We start from the raw sequence: 13858 nt of genomic DNA, 5'->3' as shown, positions 1-13858 counted from the left end.
ATTCCCCCAAAATGTACATGTGCGCCCATAAGTGGTTTTAAAAGTCAAAGTAAATGACAAACATTAGAAGTTAATTGTGTAAAATAAGAAGTACTCTCCACATTTAAAATAACTGTAGAGCTGAAATAAGGAAATTCGTTGTAACCGTGTAAAAGTGGTCTTAAAGAAAGAAGAAAGTATCATAGCTTGGTTATTTACAATAGCAAAAATGTAACAAATAATACATAAGAGTTGTAATAGTGACCTTTTTTATCGCAGATAATCTGTTAAAACAACAAAGTTTCTCTGGTATGGTAGCACCTGAAGTCTTTGCTGTGCGGAAACACTGACAGTAACACTCCAGTACGGTTAGGACAAAGATTATCTGTCCCGACATTCACTTGGCAGAAGCACAAACTTTACACGGCATCCTCCCTGGGCGTGAGTGACTACGTGGGGAAACAAGAGCGACTAACTGGGGGCTGCGGGACGGAGAAGTAGAGTCAGTAATGGCCGACATGGCCTCAGTGCTTGGGCGAGCTGAGGACAGAACAAGGCTTGATTTTGAAGACAAAGATGTGAAGGTGGCTGGCGATCTGGTTGCAGACGCTGACGCAGTAACGCACCAGGTCGAACAAAGAAATGACCTGCGGAGACACACAAGCAAGCAACACATTAGCATGCAAACTTACAGCACAATGATAACAAGTTTAGACTAATAAGATGCAAACACTTTTTTTGTTAGTACAGGGCACACCTCTCTGCCTGGACCGCAATGTTTACAAAGGAACTTAAATATAAGTTTGCTTTGTAGTTAGCGGACCACTTCCTGCTTCATGGAGGATGTCAGGGTGTGCCATTATAGTTATGGGGGGTGGATGCTTCTATTGGTGTCATAGGTAATAAATAAGAGTATACACAGAGCTGCTTAAAGAAGTGGAAACACTAAACCATACCACTATTTGGCAACGGGATTCATGCTTTGACATGAACAGAACAATAATCCTTAAATTATCCCCAAAATCCTGGGGAGTTATAATTATAGGTTATCACATGGTACTGATACTGGCACGCGGGGGCATGATACTGGGCCTGATACCAGACAAACCATGTGATGATCTTATTATCACATACTATTTAATATTTACTATTATACTAATATTTACTATACTATTTACTATTTAACTGCTGACATGTTGACAGAGCACAGACGGCAGCAAAACAAACGCTGTGTGTTCACGCTCGTGCGCTGTTCTCTGATTGGTTGTTTCACGGGCACGATACCAGAGCAGCGTGCTCTGAGTGGACAGCTACGGGGGGCTGATACTGGACATGGTTAAACTCTATATTTTATCAGTATCACTGCCCTGGGCTTTGACACAGTATCATTCATGGGCGGTTTCTAGGGTACAGAGCCAATTAATACTGTAGTATGTGATAAAGTACCTCCCCACATGTACTGTACGTAAACAAAACGGTTCCAAAATGTTGTATGCCAATGGGAATTTGTGCAATGTAAACGTCGGAAAAGTGACATGCATACGCAAAAGGACGACATTGGGAATAAACATTGCTGCAGTGTGAGCGATAGTTATGTGCGATACCGTTGATTTAATTTCCGAGACGATACTGTGTAAAAATTTAGTCTGGTATCAGCAATACCGATACGATTTTATGTGCAAATTTAGCAAATGTTTGGTAAATTTTTAAAAAGTAGCATACAGAATCCTAGCCTTTTATTGATGTATTTTACATCCAAGTACATTGAGGTAGTGGGGTGAGTTACAGTATAAACAAGCTAAAAATAATAATAAAGGACACAATCATATAACTTACCCATCAAAATTATCAAATTAAATTGATTGACTTTAGAGCATGAAGGAGCTGGTATCAAAGTATCGATATTTCAGAATAGATCAACTCATTACTAAAGTGTTCTCTTTAACGATACTTAAGATTTTGTGCAATAGGAGCCATTATTATCGCTACAAATAAAATAATTGTAAACCAATGTAATTACAGTAAACCTCGGATATATCGGATTCAATTGTTCCCACTGGTTTTATCCGATATAAGCGAAATCCGTTATATGCGTATACCGGAAAATGTCCGTTTTACGCATATATCGGATTTATACCCGGTATATGCGTAAATCGGATTTTATCCGTTATAAAAAGGCACTTCCTTGACTATGTTTCCAATGTACCTGGACGCCCAGGCAACGCTGCAAATGACGTCGTATAGCGGCCTGTCACGATTCGGCGAATCGGAGCGCCACGATGCGGCCATCCGATATATGCCAGGGAAATTTAATGGAAATGCATTGGAACGGGACTGGAGATTTTGTCCGAAATAGGCGAAATCCGTTATAAAAAATCCGATATATGCAATGAATTTTTATTGGAAATGCATTACAGAAAAATTGGTTCTTTTTTATCTGTCCGTTGTGAGCGAATTTCCGATATATCCGAGTCCGATATATCCGAGGTTTACTGTATTGCAAGAACTCACCAGTGCGATCCACAGCACCAGGTATTCGTCAATAAAACTATTGAAATACTGATTGAGGAAGAGGAGTCCTGGTCCCAAGAAGGCTAAATCGTGGAGGTGCATCTCGCTTTTTGTCATGTGTGCTACCTGGAGACACAAAGACATCACACACAAACACAACATAATCTATTGTCACTTGGATAAACATAAAAACAAGGCCAGAGATGACCTGTACAATTTCTTTAAAAAAGTCTATTTGACTTACAACTAATTTATTGGTGATTTTGGCAGAGACAAAGCCAAACGCCAGAATATAAAGACATGGGTGTTTCTCGAACAGCTGGACAGACGACTTTTTGTAAATCATCACTGCCAGGACTATAACGGAACCAATGTGCAACACTGGAGAGAGGACACTGGTTCCCTGAGGGGAGAGACAACAGACAGACAGACAGACAAAGACACACATACATTAGTTTCAGAGCAAACAACCAAAAAGCAAACATTCACGCTGGTCTCAGACGTCCCTTTGTGTTAGCGCGCCAACATGGAAAAGCACACTTACCGCTATTGTGGAGCCGTTCTTGCCCACGCCTCCTGTGAAGATAACTCTGAAGTAATTGGTGCAGGAAAAGATGGCTCCTAAAAATGTGAAAATGGCAGGAACCATTTTCATCTGGATATTTAGGATGGGAATCTGGGAAGGGAGCGAGGGGGAAGAGGTAATATTTGGGATGTGGGTATAAAACCATCACATTCTGCTTGAAGACATGACACAACCACGAAGAGAAGCTATAACGTAGCATACAATGACACAACCCAATCATTAGTACGAGGTGAGCGTTACCAGTGACTGCCAGAATGAAGACCCTCCCATAGCGGCCAGCAGGTACATGGTAATGATGAAGAGCTGCACCTCCGTCACGTCGATGCTGAGGGAGAAGACACTTAAGCTAAGAGCTTCTCAACAATGAAAAATGTTTCTTTACATTCTTCCATGAACTTTGGACACCGGCCAATTCTGTGTGTGTGGAATATACTACTCACATGCCGAATCGTAGCGTTCCTGACACGTAGGTCTGCCAGTGAGCGCAGTAGAACATAAACATTCCAGCAAAGCAACAGAAGAACATCCAGTCTGGGTTTGTGCCAAGCTGTACCGCTATACTGGTTCCCAACACCACAAACACTGCACAGACCAACGTTCCACAACAGAGATTCAAAGAAAGGAAATTGACGCTGGTCCTTCAGAAGGAGGCTGTTGACTTTTCATTAGCATTTTAGCATCATTAATTGTTACGTATACAAAAAGCATAAACATATGTAGCATAACAAAAACATGCATGTTAGGTTAATTAGCGACTCTAAATTGCCCGTAGGTATGAATGTGAGTGTGAATGATTCTTTATCTATATGTGCCCTGCTATTGGCCGGCGACCAGTCCAGCGTGTAACCCGCCTCCCACCCGGAGTCAGCTGGGATAGGCTCCAGCACACCCCTGCAACCCTATTGAGCAGAAGGAAAAGGTACACACACACCACAAAATACCAAGGAAAACTAGAAGAATAAATACCACAGAAAACACCTAACTAGCAAAGCAACAGGATCACTAACCTGTGGAGAGGGAGTCACAGCCATGGTCAAACAGCTCCCCCAGTGGTGAGCTGCTGTTAGTTCGCCTGGCCTGCTTGCCATCGATGGCGTCTAGTGACTGGTACACAAAGAGACCCACCGCACACAGCAGGTACGCCCAGAGAGGAGCCTGTGGATGACACAAGCATGTCAAGATAATTTAATAAATAATAAAAAAATATATAATAAATAATATATAATAATAAAAATTGAAGAGATTTATCTTTGGGGCGAAATGCTGTCTTGCAAAAACAGTGTGACCGTGAACAATGGCATTGCTACTATGAATTAATAATACATTAATATGGCAGCGGTATGGGGCAAGGCATTATCACGCACGTCATGGTTGCAGGTTGCAATCCAACCTATCTCAGTGCTCCCAGCATCAGTGGCTATTTCCCCCCATTGTGGTTGATCTGCGTTAACCATGCTATGTGTAAGCAGAAGCTGTAGTAATTCTCCACTTGATCAAAGTTACTTAAGATTTGTCAGATCAAAAAAACATAGATGTTTGGTCTGCACCCTTAGTCATTGAGCGGTTACATTTGGCTGAGCGCCGAGTTTACAAGCGCCGGCAAACACTTCATATGTAGAAGAGATCCGTGTTGACAATTTAGCAACATGGTCGTTACGTTTCAACGGGAAGAAGGCACGAGCAGGAGTAATGTATGCATGGAATGTACCTTACTTAAAGCTTATGTTAAAATCTCACTTCATCTCGTTGTCATTGACCCAATCTGGTGCATCGTCTCGTGACACCCCTATTATTTACCCTAATTATACAATTCAGCAAAATACAAAATTAAATGTGTTAAAAATATATCTGTGTCCTAGTTGATAGAAACTTGTCGAAAACATGGCGGACCTGCTCGGTGGCAGTCGGGCAGTAGTAGACCAGCACCAGCGTGGTGAAGATGTTGGTAGCCAGGCCAATAATGGTGATCAGGTTGGGAGCGATCCAGGAAGGAACGCGAGCCACCAGCCACTCCCAGTAACGCTGCATTAGAGGCTCCAGCAGCGAGCGTCCTGCACTGCTGTACCTGCAGGCCAAAAACAGATTATAATTTATTATGGTAATGGTTTAATTTCATTTGAACATGCATCAGATTACAATTGAATGCATCCCATAATCAGTTCACAGTTCCGCATGTCCAAAAGGAGTAGGAAGAAGCAAAGCTTATTAAATCCTACCCCCTACATCTGGTACTTTTACAATCAGTAACTGTTACATTTGTTCACTTCCTGCTTTCCTAATATAGTTTTTTTAATTTTTTAAACTATTTTTGTCACGTACCAAAGTACGAGGTGATATGAGCATCCAATGCCATAATGGGTACCATAGTAAGTGTCAATATAGTGATATATATAGCACATCATGACTGGTTCAAGACTCTTCATCCTTGTATTTAGCGAACATCAACTGCTTGTATTGTTTCTTGAATTGGCTCATCGTTGTGCATTGTTTGATTTCCTTACTCAATCCGTTCCATAGTTTGATTCCACATACTGAAATGCTATGGCTTTTTAACGTAGTCCTAGCATAGAAGTGTTTTAAATGTACTTCTTCCCTGAGATCATATTTCTCCTCTCTCATTTTAGGTAATTGGTTATTTTTAGCCTTCAAACTGAAAAAATAATGCATAACTATATCAGCAAGTTTAAGTATTTGTGATTTTAGAAATAAATTGCTATTAGCTAGCGAACTGAGTCAGATTCCCCAGGTTTGTCAAGTTCATACAACATGAACTGACTGCTTTCATATTCCATATTTCTGCACAAGAATGATGACCGTTTCATTACACTTTTGAATGTAACGCTCTGAGCCTCAAATTCTGTCTTTTTTTAATTAAATTTGATGAAAAAAGGCACAAAGAAAAGAGAGGTAACAGAGTTTGAGGCAACAAGCTGAAATTTGCCCCACAGTCAAAGTGATGATTGATACTGAGAGGCTGTCAGCGTGAGAAGCAGTCTCCACTCTCAAGATATTATTCCTATATTAATACTCTCACTCTGCAAAAGCAATGCAATATTTGCAATGAACTTCAACATATCTTTATAAACAATGGTTGTCTGATGTATGTGAATCCATATAATATCATATTTCAAATGTCCTGACCTGTGCTCCTCCAGCCTTTTGAGCTGGTGTCTCGAGAGGGGGGGTGAGGGCAGCTCAATCAGCCGGCGCAGCACTCCGGGGGCCAGCCAGCAGCTCGCCTCCATGCTCATGCCCTGCCCGGCGGGGTCCTTGTCCCGCACCGGCCCCCGGCGAGAGCGCAGACCCCCCCCTTGCTGCTGCCCCGTCCCACTCATGGCGCCCCACTGGCCACGGTCCTTATGGAGGGGCTAGAGGTCCACAGCGGAGCCGGATGAAGCTGGACGGATCAGGAGAGCACAGATAAAAAAGTACAAACTCGAACTCGAGGAGAATTAATTGACGAACTGTCACTTGCAAACGTTTATGATTTACATTTTAATCTCAACATCTGCATTAACGCCAAACTTAGAAAAGGTAGTTTAAAGTCAGTCACAAGTGAGTATGTGGGTAGCATTTTAAGTAATTCTCATTTTAAGTAATTTTAAGTCATTTAAGGAAGGCGCTGCAGGGGTGAATAATAAGAAAATTCATGCAAAGCTCATTTTTTTGGAATATGTGACAATGTAATAACACAGAATCATGTAATACTGAAACCTGATTACAAAGGAGATGGTCATATGACAAATAAATTGCTCTTGAATTATTTTTTTTATCTGATTTCGTAATATTTCTTGTAAAAACAACAGGTTAGGCAAGGTGAATGCCACCACCAAGTGACAGCTACAGCACTACAGATATGTAACAATAATTTACATTGATTTAAATATATATGAAAACATTTTTACCGCAGTTTCACTTCACATGTAGTAAACATCGCTAGTGCTTGTCAAACACATGACAACCCAAAAATTTTCAATTATCTTGGCCGCCGCTGGAAAAACGTCATTATACTCAGATTATGCTGATGTTGACGATTAGCATTAGCATTGGTTAGCTAGCTAGCTTCCACCTTCGCTCCACAAACATTAAACTTGTGACACTTCGCGCCTTCTACGCCGTGCTCTCGCGGTGGTGTCGATGTCATTTTACAACTCTGAGCAGAGAACTAAATGCCGCTGGTAGTGTCACTATTCGTGGGTAAGAGCAACCAACGCACTCGGTTCATACGGTGAGCTGAGACGAGCTCCAGTGAGCCAAGCCTAGCCTAGCATAACCTAGCCAAACATGCTAACTAGCATGAGCAGGGCAAACAGACCTGAACGAGGACAGGGCGACGGCTCCAGACAGTCTGAGGCGGAGATGGAGGCTCTTCACGCTGGCAGACGGGAGCCCCTCTCGGGTCGCTTGAATGGAGGGTTGTCCTCTTTTTAGCCTTGCGGTAGTTTTGCGTGGCAATGCAAAAATCACCTCAACCGGTGTCTCTGAGTGACACAACACGCCAATTGACGTTAGCCCTGCTGCAAGTCTCGCGTTGCGTTCAAAGACATGGGTTTATTACAGCCATATTTTAGACTACAAGGCGCCACTTCATCTTGTGCGTTAAATCTTGAAATATGATATTATTGTACCGTTAATTAAAATAATGCCACTAACAGTGTCGGTCAAAGGTTGAATTTACCTTGCGAAATACTGCACAATATAGAGATTTTCCGTCAATATTATACAGAGTGTATGGTGTTTATTGGTGTCCATGTTTGTTGATTTCTATGCAGTTTAAGTCTCCTAGCCATTACATTACATTACATTACATTAGCCGGTCACATTATGATCGCAGGTGGTGAGGGGACTTTTCAGTGACTTTTCTGTCAGGGGTCTCAAACACGCGGCCCGCGGGCCAAATGTGGCCCGCAGGACACTAGTTTGCGGCCCCCGACTTTATATGAAAGTTTAATGTTAGTGCGGCCCGCGCAAGTTTGATATGGATGCTGTATGGTATCATGTAAACAGAAAAAATTATTACATTTTATTAATGTTCATGTTAAAGGTTAAATAACTGTTAATAGTTATCCTCCCTATCCGTGTGGAAGTGGTAAATTTTTTTGGCTATTTAAGTTTAAAGGAAATAACTTGAAGGCTACCGTTTAGGTCGCTAGCTCTCTAGTTTGCGAGTTAGCATGTGTCTCAAGACCCTGCAGTTGCGCAATATGTTGTAAATAAAAAGAGTATAAATGTGACTATAGTCGTGTTTTGTCATGTCTACAGGGCTCTAATAATGCTTTGTTCATTTTAATCTGAAAAAAAATAATTTGTCTACCCACCAACTATATGTGGTTTCTTAAGTTTTTATTATTTGCCATTTTATTATTATTATTATATTTATTTATTACTGATTGATTGATTTTCTTTATTCTTGATTTGTTTATTTATTTTTCATTTTAGTTTGTGTAGAAAAATAAAAAGTAAGATATTTGAGAACAGTGGAATGTTTTATCAGAGCTTTTCTTGTAGAAAATTGGAACCAAAGCGAAGTTTTTTTTAATTTTTTGGTTTTTTGTTTTTTTTTTGGAAAACCTGATGCGGCCCAGTTTCACCCAGACCCGAGCTCCAGTGGCCCCCAAGTAAATTGAGTTTGAGACCCCTGGCGTAGATCATTTCAAATAAGCCCTTTGGATACAAGAGAACCTGCAGCCAATTTGACACAGCTCTCAAAGCGTGAAATTACAACTGTGGGATCTGTCCTGAAATGCTTCGCCACCCAAAATCATTTTGCCGCATAGAGTTATAGACTTAAAGTTATCTACGGTTCATACAGTCTTGAACGTGTCCATGAAAAGACGCTTCCTTGTTAGAAGACATATTATAAATGATATATTGTTCTTTTCACTCCATATGATGACATAATATGGCCGGATTTAATACAACATAAAGGTTGTCATCATTATCATGTGATACTTGAGTTCTGTGAGTATCTAAAGAATGAATTCAACACTGGTGTTTTGCTTTTTCTTTGGCTTTTATGTGATGCCACTGCAGAAGGGTACCAGTGATAGCAAAACAAAAAGATGCACCGATAACCATAGAAAGAGATTACTATAACATAGGAAAGCATCTCGCTGCTCAGTACATTAAAATTTGATAAACATGAATTAAGTACACGAAGCAAATTCTAATGTAGTTAGCATGTAGCGTTAAACATTATAGCTAACATCCAAAGACTAGCATCAAAACATTCAGACAAGCTTACCAACAAATGACGTTGTACTTTGGAGGTATCGCTGTAGATCTAGCTACAGTACGTGTGTTTTTATTTGCATGTTGTCATGGCGACGTGTGACTTTACGTCAATGTGTGTTCAGGACTCTCGCTCTGACAACAGAGGACGAGTTAAGAAGTCTCTCAGGAGTTTCTGCACTTGATCGGCTTGGGGTCCTTTGGTGGCGGCCGGAATCACGAGATCCGGGTCCAGAGCCAAGTTTAGGGTCTTTCTGGGTCTGAAGTCAGCTGAGCGGACCTGGGCGGTGTGGAGATCCTCGATGGCGCTGGAAAGCCAGATGAGTCTCTTCAGGGTCTGGATGTTACGTCCACGGTCGTGCATGAGCTGGTGCTCAGTGACAGATCTGCGACTGGAGACACGACATATAGTATAGAATCCAGAGGTTCAGGGAAGTATGGTGGCCCACAAGGGTCAGAAAGACTTAGACTGAGTTAAGGCAGGTGTGAATGGTTGTTTGTCTATATGTGCCCTGTGATTGGCTTACCTGAAGACAGCTGGGATAGGCTCCAGCATGCCCACGACTCTCATGAGAATAAGCGCTATACAAAATGGATGGATGCATGTTTTTCCATAGTGTATAAGAACATTGCTCAAGGTATAAAAAATAGAAATAAAAAACTGGTCACCTCTGGTTTTGTTCACAAAGTCCTGTTGGAAAGACCACCAGAAACATGATGAAGAGGTACGGAACGTGCGTGTGGGACATCTGCATCTTCTGTGACCAAAAGACAAAGAAAAATACCAAAATAATTATAATAATAGCAGCCTCATAGCTGAAAAAATTACATTAAATTACATTAAAAAATCAAGCATTTAAAAGGAAAAAAAGGATGGAAAATGAAGTGATTTTTGTGTTTATTTGACTCTTTTTTATATCAATTTTCTATAAATATAAATATTTTTATATATATTTTTATATTTTTTTAATATTTATACTTTTATATATATCATATTTTTTATATATAGCATCCAACAAGGTATCAGTGATGATAATCACCAGACGTAAAAAGTAGAAATACCTTATTGTCAAAAACGGTACTCAGGTAAAGAACATTACTGTTTTGCTACTATATTATTTATAAATATTTTAATATATTTTTTTATATTATATATATACTGTATATATTATATTTTTATATATAGCATCTAACAAGGCATCAGTGATGATAATCACCAGAAGTAAAAAGTAGAAATACCTTATTGTCAAAAACGGTACTCAGGTAAAGAACATTACTGTTTTGCTACTATATTATTTATAAATATTTTAATCTATTTTTTTATATTTATATATATATTATATTTTTATACATAGCATCCAATAAGGCATCAGTGATGATAATCACCAGAAGTAAAAAGTAGAAATACCTTATTGTCAAAAACGGTACTCAGGTAAAGAACATTACTGTTTTGCTACTATATCATTTATAAATATTTTAATCTATTTTTAATCTATTTTTTTATATTTATATATATATTATATTTTTATATATAGCATCCAACAAGGCATCAGTGATGATAATCACCAGAAGTAAAAAGTACAAATACCTTATTGTCAAAAAGGGTACTCAGATAAAGAACATTACTGTTTTGCTACTATATTATTTATAAATATTTTAATATATATTTTTTATATTTATATATATATTATATTTTTATATATAGCATCCAATAAGGCATCAGTGATGATAATCACCAGAAGTAAAAAGTAGAAATACCTTATTGTCAAAAACGGTACTCAGGTAAAGAACATTACTGTTTTGCTACTATATCATTTATAAATATTTTAATCTATTTTTAATCTATTTTTTTATATTTATATATATATTATATTTTTATATATAGCATCCAACAAGGCATCAGTGATGATAATCACCAGAAGTAAAAAGTACAAATACCTTATTGTCAAAAAGGGTACTCAGATAAAGAACATTACTGTTTTGCTACTATATTTTTTATAAATATTTTAATATTTTTATTTTAATGTATTTTTTTATATTTATATATATATATATTATATTTTTATATATATAGCATCCAACAAGGTATCAGTGATGATAATCAGCAGTAGTAAAAAGTAGAAATACCTTATTGTCAAGAACGGTACTCAGGTAAAGAACATTACTATTTTGCTACTAAGTACAATTTTTTACACTTAATTATGCTAATAACAATAATAATAATAATAATAATAATAATAATAATAATAATAATAATAATAATAATAATAATAATAATAATAATAATAATAATAATAATCCTTAAAACAGGACCTGTACAGTATACTGGAAGTTCGGATGGTACTCACATGGTCCCGGATGGTGACAGGAGCTTGTTTGATGATCAGTCACGAAAATGACTTCACATTCGACCTCCGGACCTTTTATAATGCCCCCTGAAACACACACACACACATATACACACACATATACACACACACACATACACGGCGTTTGATCTGCTCATTAAACATACGTCATCATCATCATCCTCATTTGGCTGACACGTGACCTCACATGATCTTTTCCAGGTTGCTTTTTGTCTTCATTGAATGGGAAAATGTTTGTGGTGGCGGAGGAGCTTCATGCATCATCTGATGTCATTTCTATAATCAGGGCTTGAATAAAGGAGGATCATATTCCATTCAGGGATGATGGTTTTGCTATTTTCTTCTCTAATCCTTTGCCGGGGTGACAAAGAGGAGTTTTGGCACTTGACGGCTGCAGACATACAATGAGTGGAAGTTTGCTTCATGTGTAGTTGAGATGTTTGCAGCCTGGAGCTCCTCAACATCCTCCGTGACCACCCTTCACCCCCCCACACCCCCCCATCACCCTCTATCTCTAATGAAGCTGACCAAAGTGGAGTCTGTGGTTGGTGTGCAGTTGTCTTGACAACACCATCCGGACCGGGTTTCTCTCTCTGAGGAATGTAGGCCGCGGTCGGAGGCTGGTGGGCGGCGAGCGAGGAGAAGTGATTTGGTTCACTGGAGAGAGAGAGAGAGAGAGAGTGTGAAGAAAGTGAAAGAAAATGCAGATGAGGGCGAGAGGAAGCCAATAAAAAGAGGAGAATGATAGAGTGAGTATCTAAGCTTCAAACATTCAATGCGCCGCTGACATTGTGGAGGCAGCCGTGGAAAAGAGGCTCAAGAATGCGGCATGTGACCGCAGGGCCACAGGTTTGATACCCTGGGCAACAAATCGCAAGGCCCATCCATCCATCCATCCATCCGTCACAAATAATGGAGGCTCAAATGGAGGCTTTTCTGAGGTAGCTTCACAAGGGAATAAAGCAGGAAGTTAAACAGCCAATACTCACTTCTTTTTTTCTGTTGTGTCAGTCAGGAATTGAACCACCATGACAAGAATTCAACGAGCAGGAATGTAACTCACTGCTGCCCCTGCAGGATAAAAGTAATATTACAACGCATGTTCTACTTCATTCTATTTATACCTTCACATTATTTACTTTATCTGTTCATTATTATGTGTTTTTTTGTGTCGTTTGTGTATTTTAGTAAAGTCCCATGACAGGAGGTCACCCACTGACCTCCACGGAAGTCACAGGGTTAATCTGAAGGAAGATTAAAGGTTATGCTGCTTGATTTGTTGCCAGATGGGAGATTTTCTCAAGTGTTAAAGGGGTGATAAATTACATGGAGAAAGAAAGAAGTCAAATTAAATGCTTACAGAAAACAGTGCTTTTTAGTCAAATAAAAAAACACATAAATATATTTAAAATTTGACAGTGTAAAATCTAAAATCTAAAACAATTAGAGTTAAGGCAGTGTTTTTCAACCACTCTCGCGGTGAAATCGTCAGGTGTGCCGTGAGGAATGATCTTTTATCACCTAAAAACATTAAAAAAAAACATTTATTAATAATTTTCTGCAAATATTATGTCATTGTCGAGTATTAGTGGCGTAAAGACTGGTAGAGCAATGTAATATTCGTCCGTGTGGCAACACGTAGCTGATTGCTTCGTTCCTCCAATAGATTTAGTGATGCACGTGATGCAAGTGGTGCACGAGGTCGTGGTGACAGTCATATAGAAGTTTTTAAAAAGAATTACAAATGATTAAATATACTGTACAGAGTGTCATTTTGTAACATTTGTAAGATTTTTATCAATGTAACAAACGTACCGTGGCTTAAAAAAGGTTGAAAAACACCGAGTTAAGGGATTATTTTTGCGACTGTGAAAGCCTTCATTTGAAATCATCCCCATGCGAAGCTAGCTGTGACCACATGGTGGCAGTAAAAGACATTATTTCATATCTCAACGCACACATTAACCATTGAAACTTAATCGATTAATACACCACCACAGCAAGTCATACCACACTTTTCAATATCCATATTTGTCAGCATGGAATCAATAGAAGCGTCCAACCCCTCCCAGAATCAAAATGGTACTGCCCCGTCAGGTCATCCAGGAAGTAGCCTGTTGCTTTGGTGTGTGTGGCCTTGATTGTCAATCAACGTGAATGCTGCCTTCACTGACTTGATGAA

General features: G+C 39.1%; 2 protein-coding genes and 1 long non-coding RNA gene across 4 annotated transcripts; all 3 read right to left on the bottom strand.

The window, feature by feature from the left end:
- Positions 1-231: 231 nt before the first annotated feature.
- Positions 232-7612, bottom strand: cept1b (choline/ethanolamine phosphotransferase 1b). 2 transcript variants are annotated; one of them, XM_058055645.1, is made up of 10 exons: positions 7392-7612; positions 6218-6473; positions 4967-5141; positions 4084-4231; positions 3517-3658; positions 3317-3401; positions 3035-3166; positions 2735-2893; positions 2491-2616; positions 232-626 (listed from the first exon to the last, which is right to left on the bottom strand). In XM_058055645.1, exons 2-10 carry the CDS (start codon positions 6409-6411, stop codon positions 504-506), a joined length of 1284 nt encoding a protein of 427 aa, XP_057911628.1. In that variant the 5' UTR covers positions 6412-6473; positions 7392-7612; the 3' UTR covers positions 232-503. The 2 variants fall into 2 exon arrangements, with proteins under 2 accessions (XP_057911628.1, XP_057911629.1); XM_058055646.1 differs by lacking the exon at positions 7392-7612 and adding an exon at positions 6982-7314.
- A 1479-nt stretch (positions 7613-9091) lies between these two features.
- Positions 9092-12137, bottom strand: pth4 (parathyroid hormone 4). The gene is made up of 3 exons (XM_058055196.1): positions 11656-12137; positions 9977-10065; positions 9092-9699 (listed from the first exon to the last, which is right to left on the bottom strand). Exons 2-3 carry the CDS (start codon positions 10060-10062, stop codon positions 9429-9431), a joined length of 357 nt encoding a protein of 118 aa, XP_057911179.1. The 5' UTR covers positions 10063-10065; positions 11656-12137; the 3' UTR covers positions 9092-9428.
- Positions 12138-12187: 50 nt separating this feature from the next.
- LOC131106282 (uncharacterized) lies at positions 12188-13798 on the bottom strand. Its single transcript, XR_009120063.1, has 3 exons — positions 13492-13798; positions 12666-12747; positions 12188-12333 (listed from the first exon to the last, which is right to left on the bottom strand). It is a non-coding gene; the product is annotated as an uncharacterized LOC131106282 (long non-coding RNA).
- Positions 13799-13858: the final 60 nt, after the last annotated feature.

The sequence above is a fragment of the Doryrhamphus excisus genome, chromosome 18 (genome assembly GCF_030265055.1).
Source record: "Doryrhamphus excisus isolate RoL2022-K1 chromosome 18, RoL_Dexc_1.0, whole genome shotgun sequence".
NCBI lineage: Eukaryota > Metazoa > Chordata > Actinopteri > Syngnathiformes > Syngnathidae > Doryrhamphus > Doryrhamphus excisus.
The sequence above is the reverse complement of the archived record's forward strand: the minus strand, read 5'-3'. Positions and strand labels throughout refer to the sequence as shown.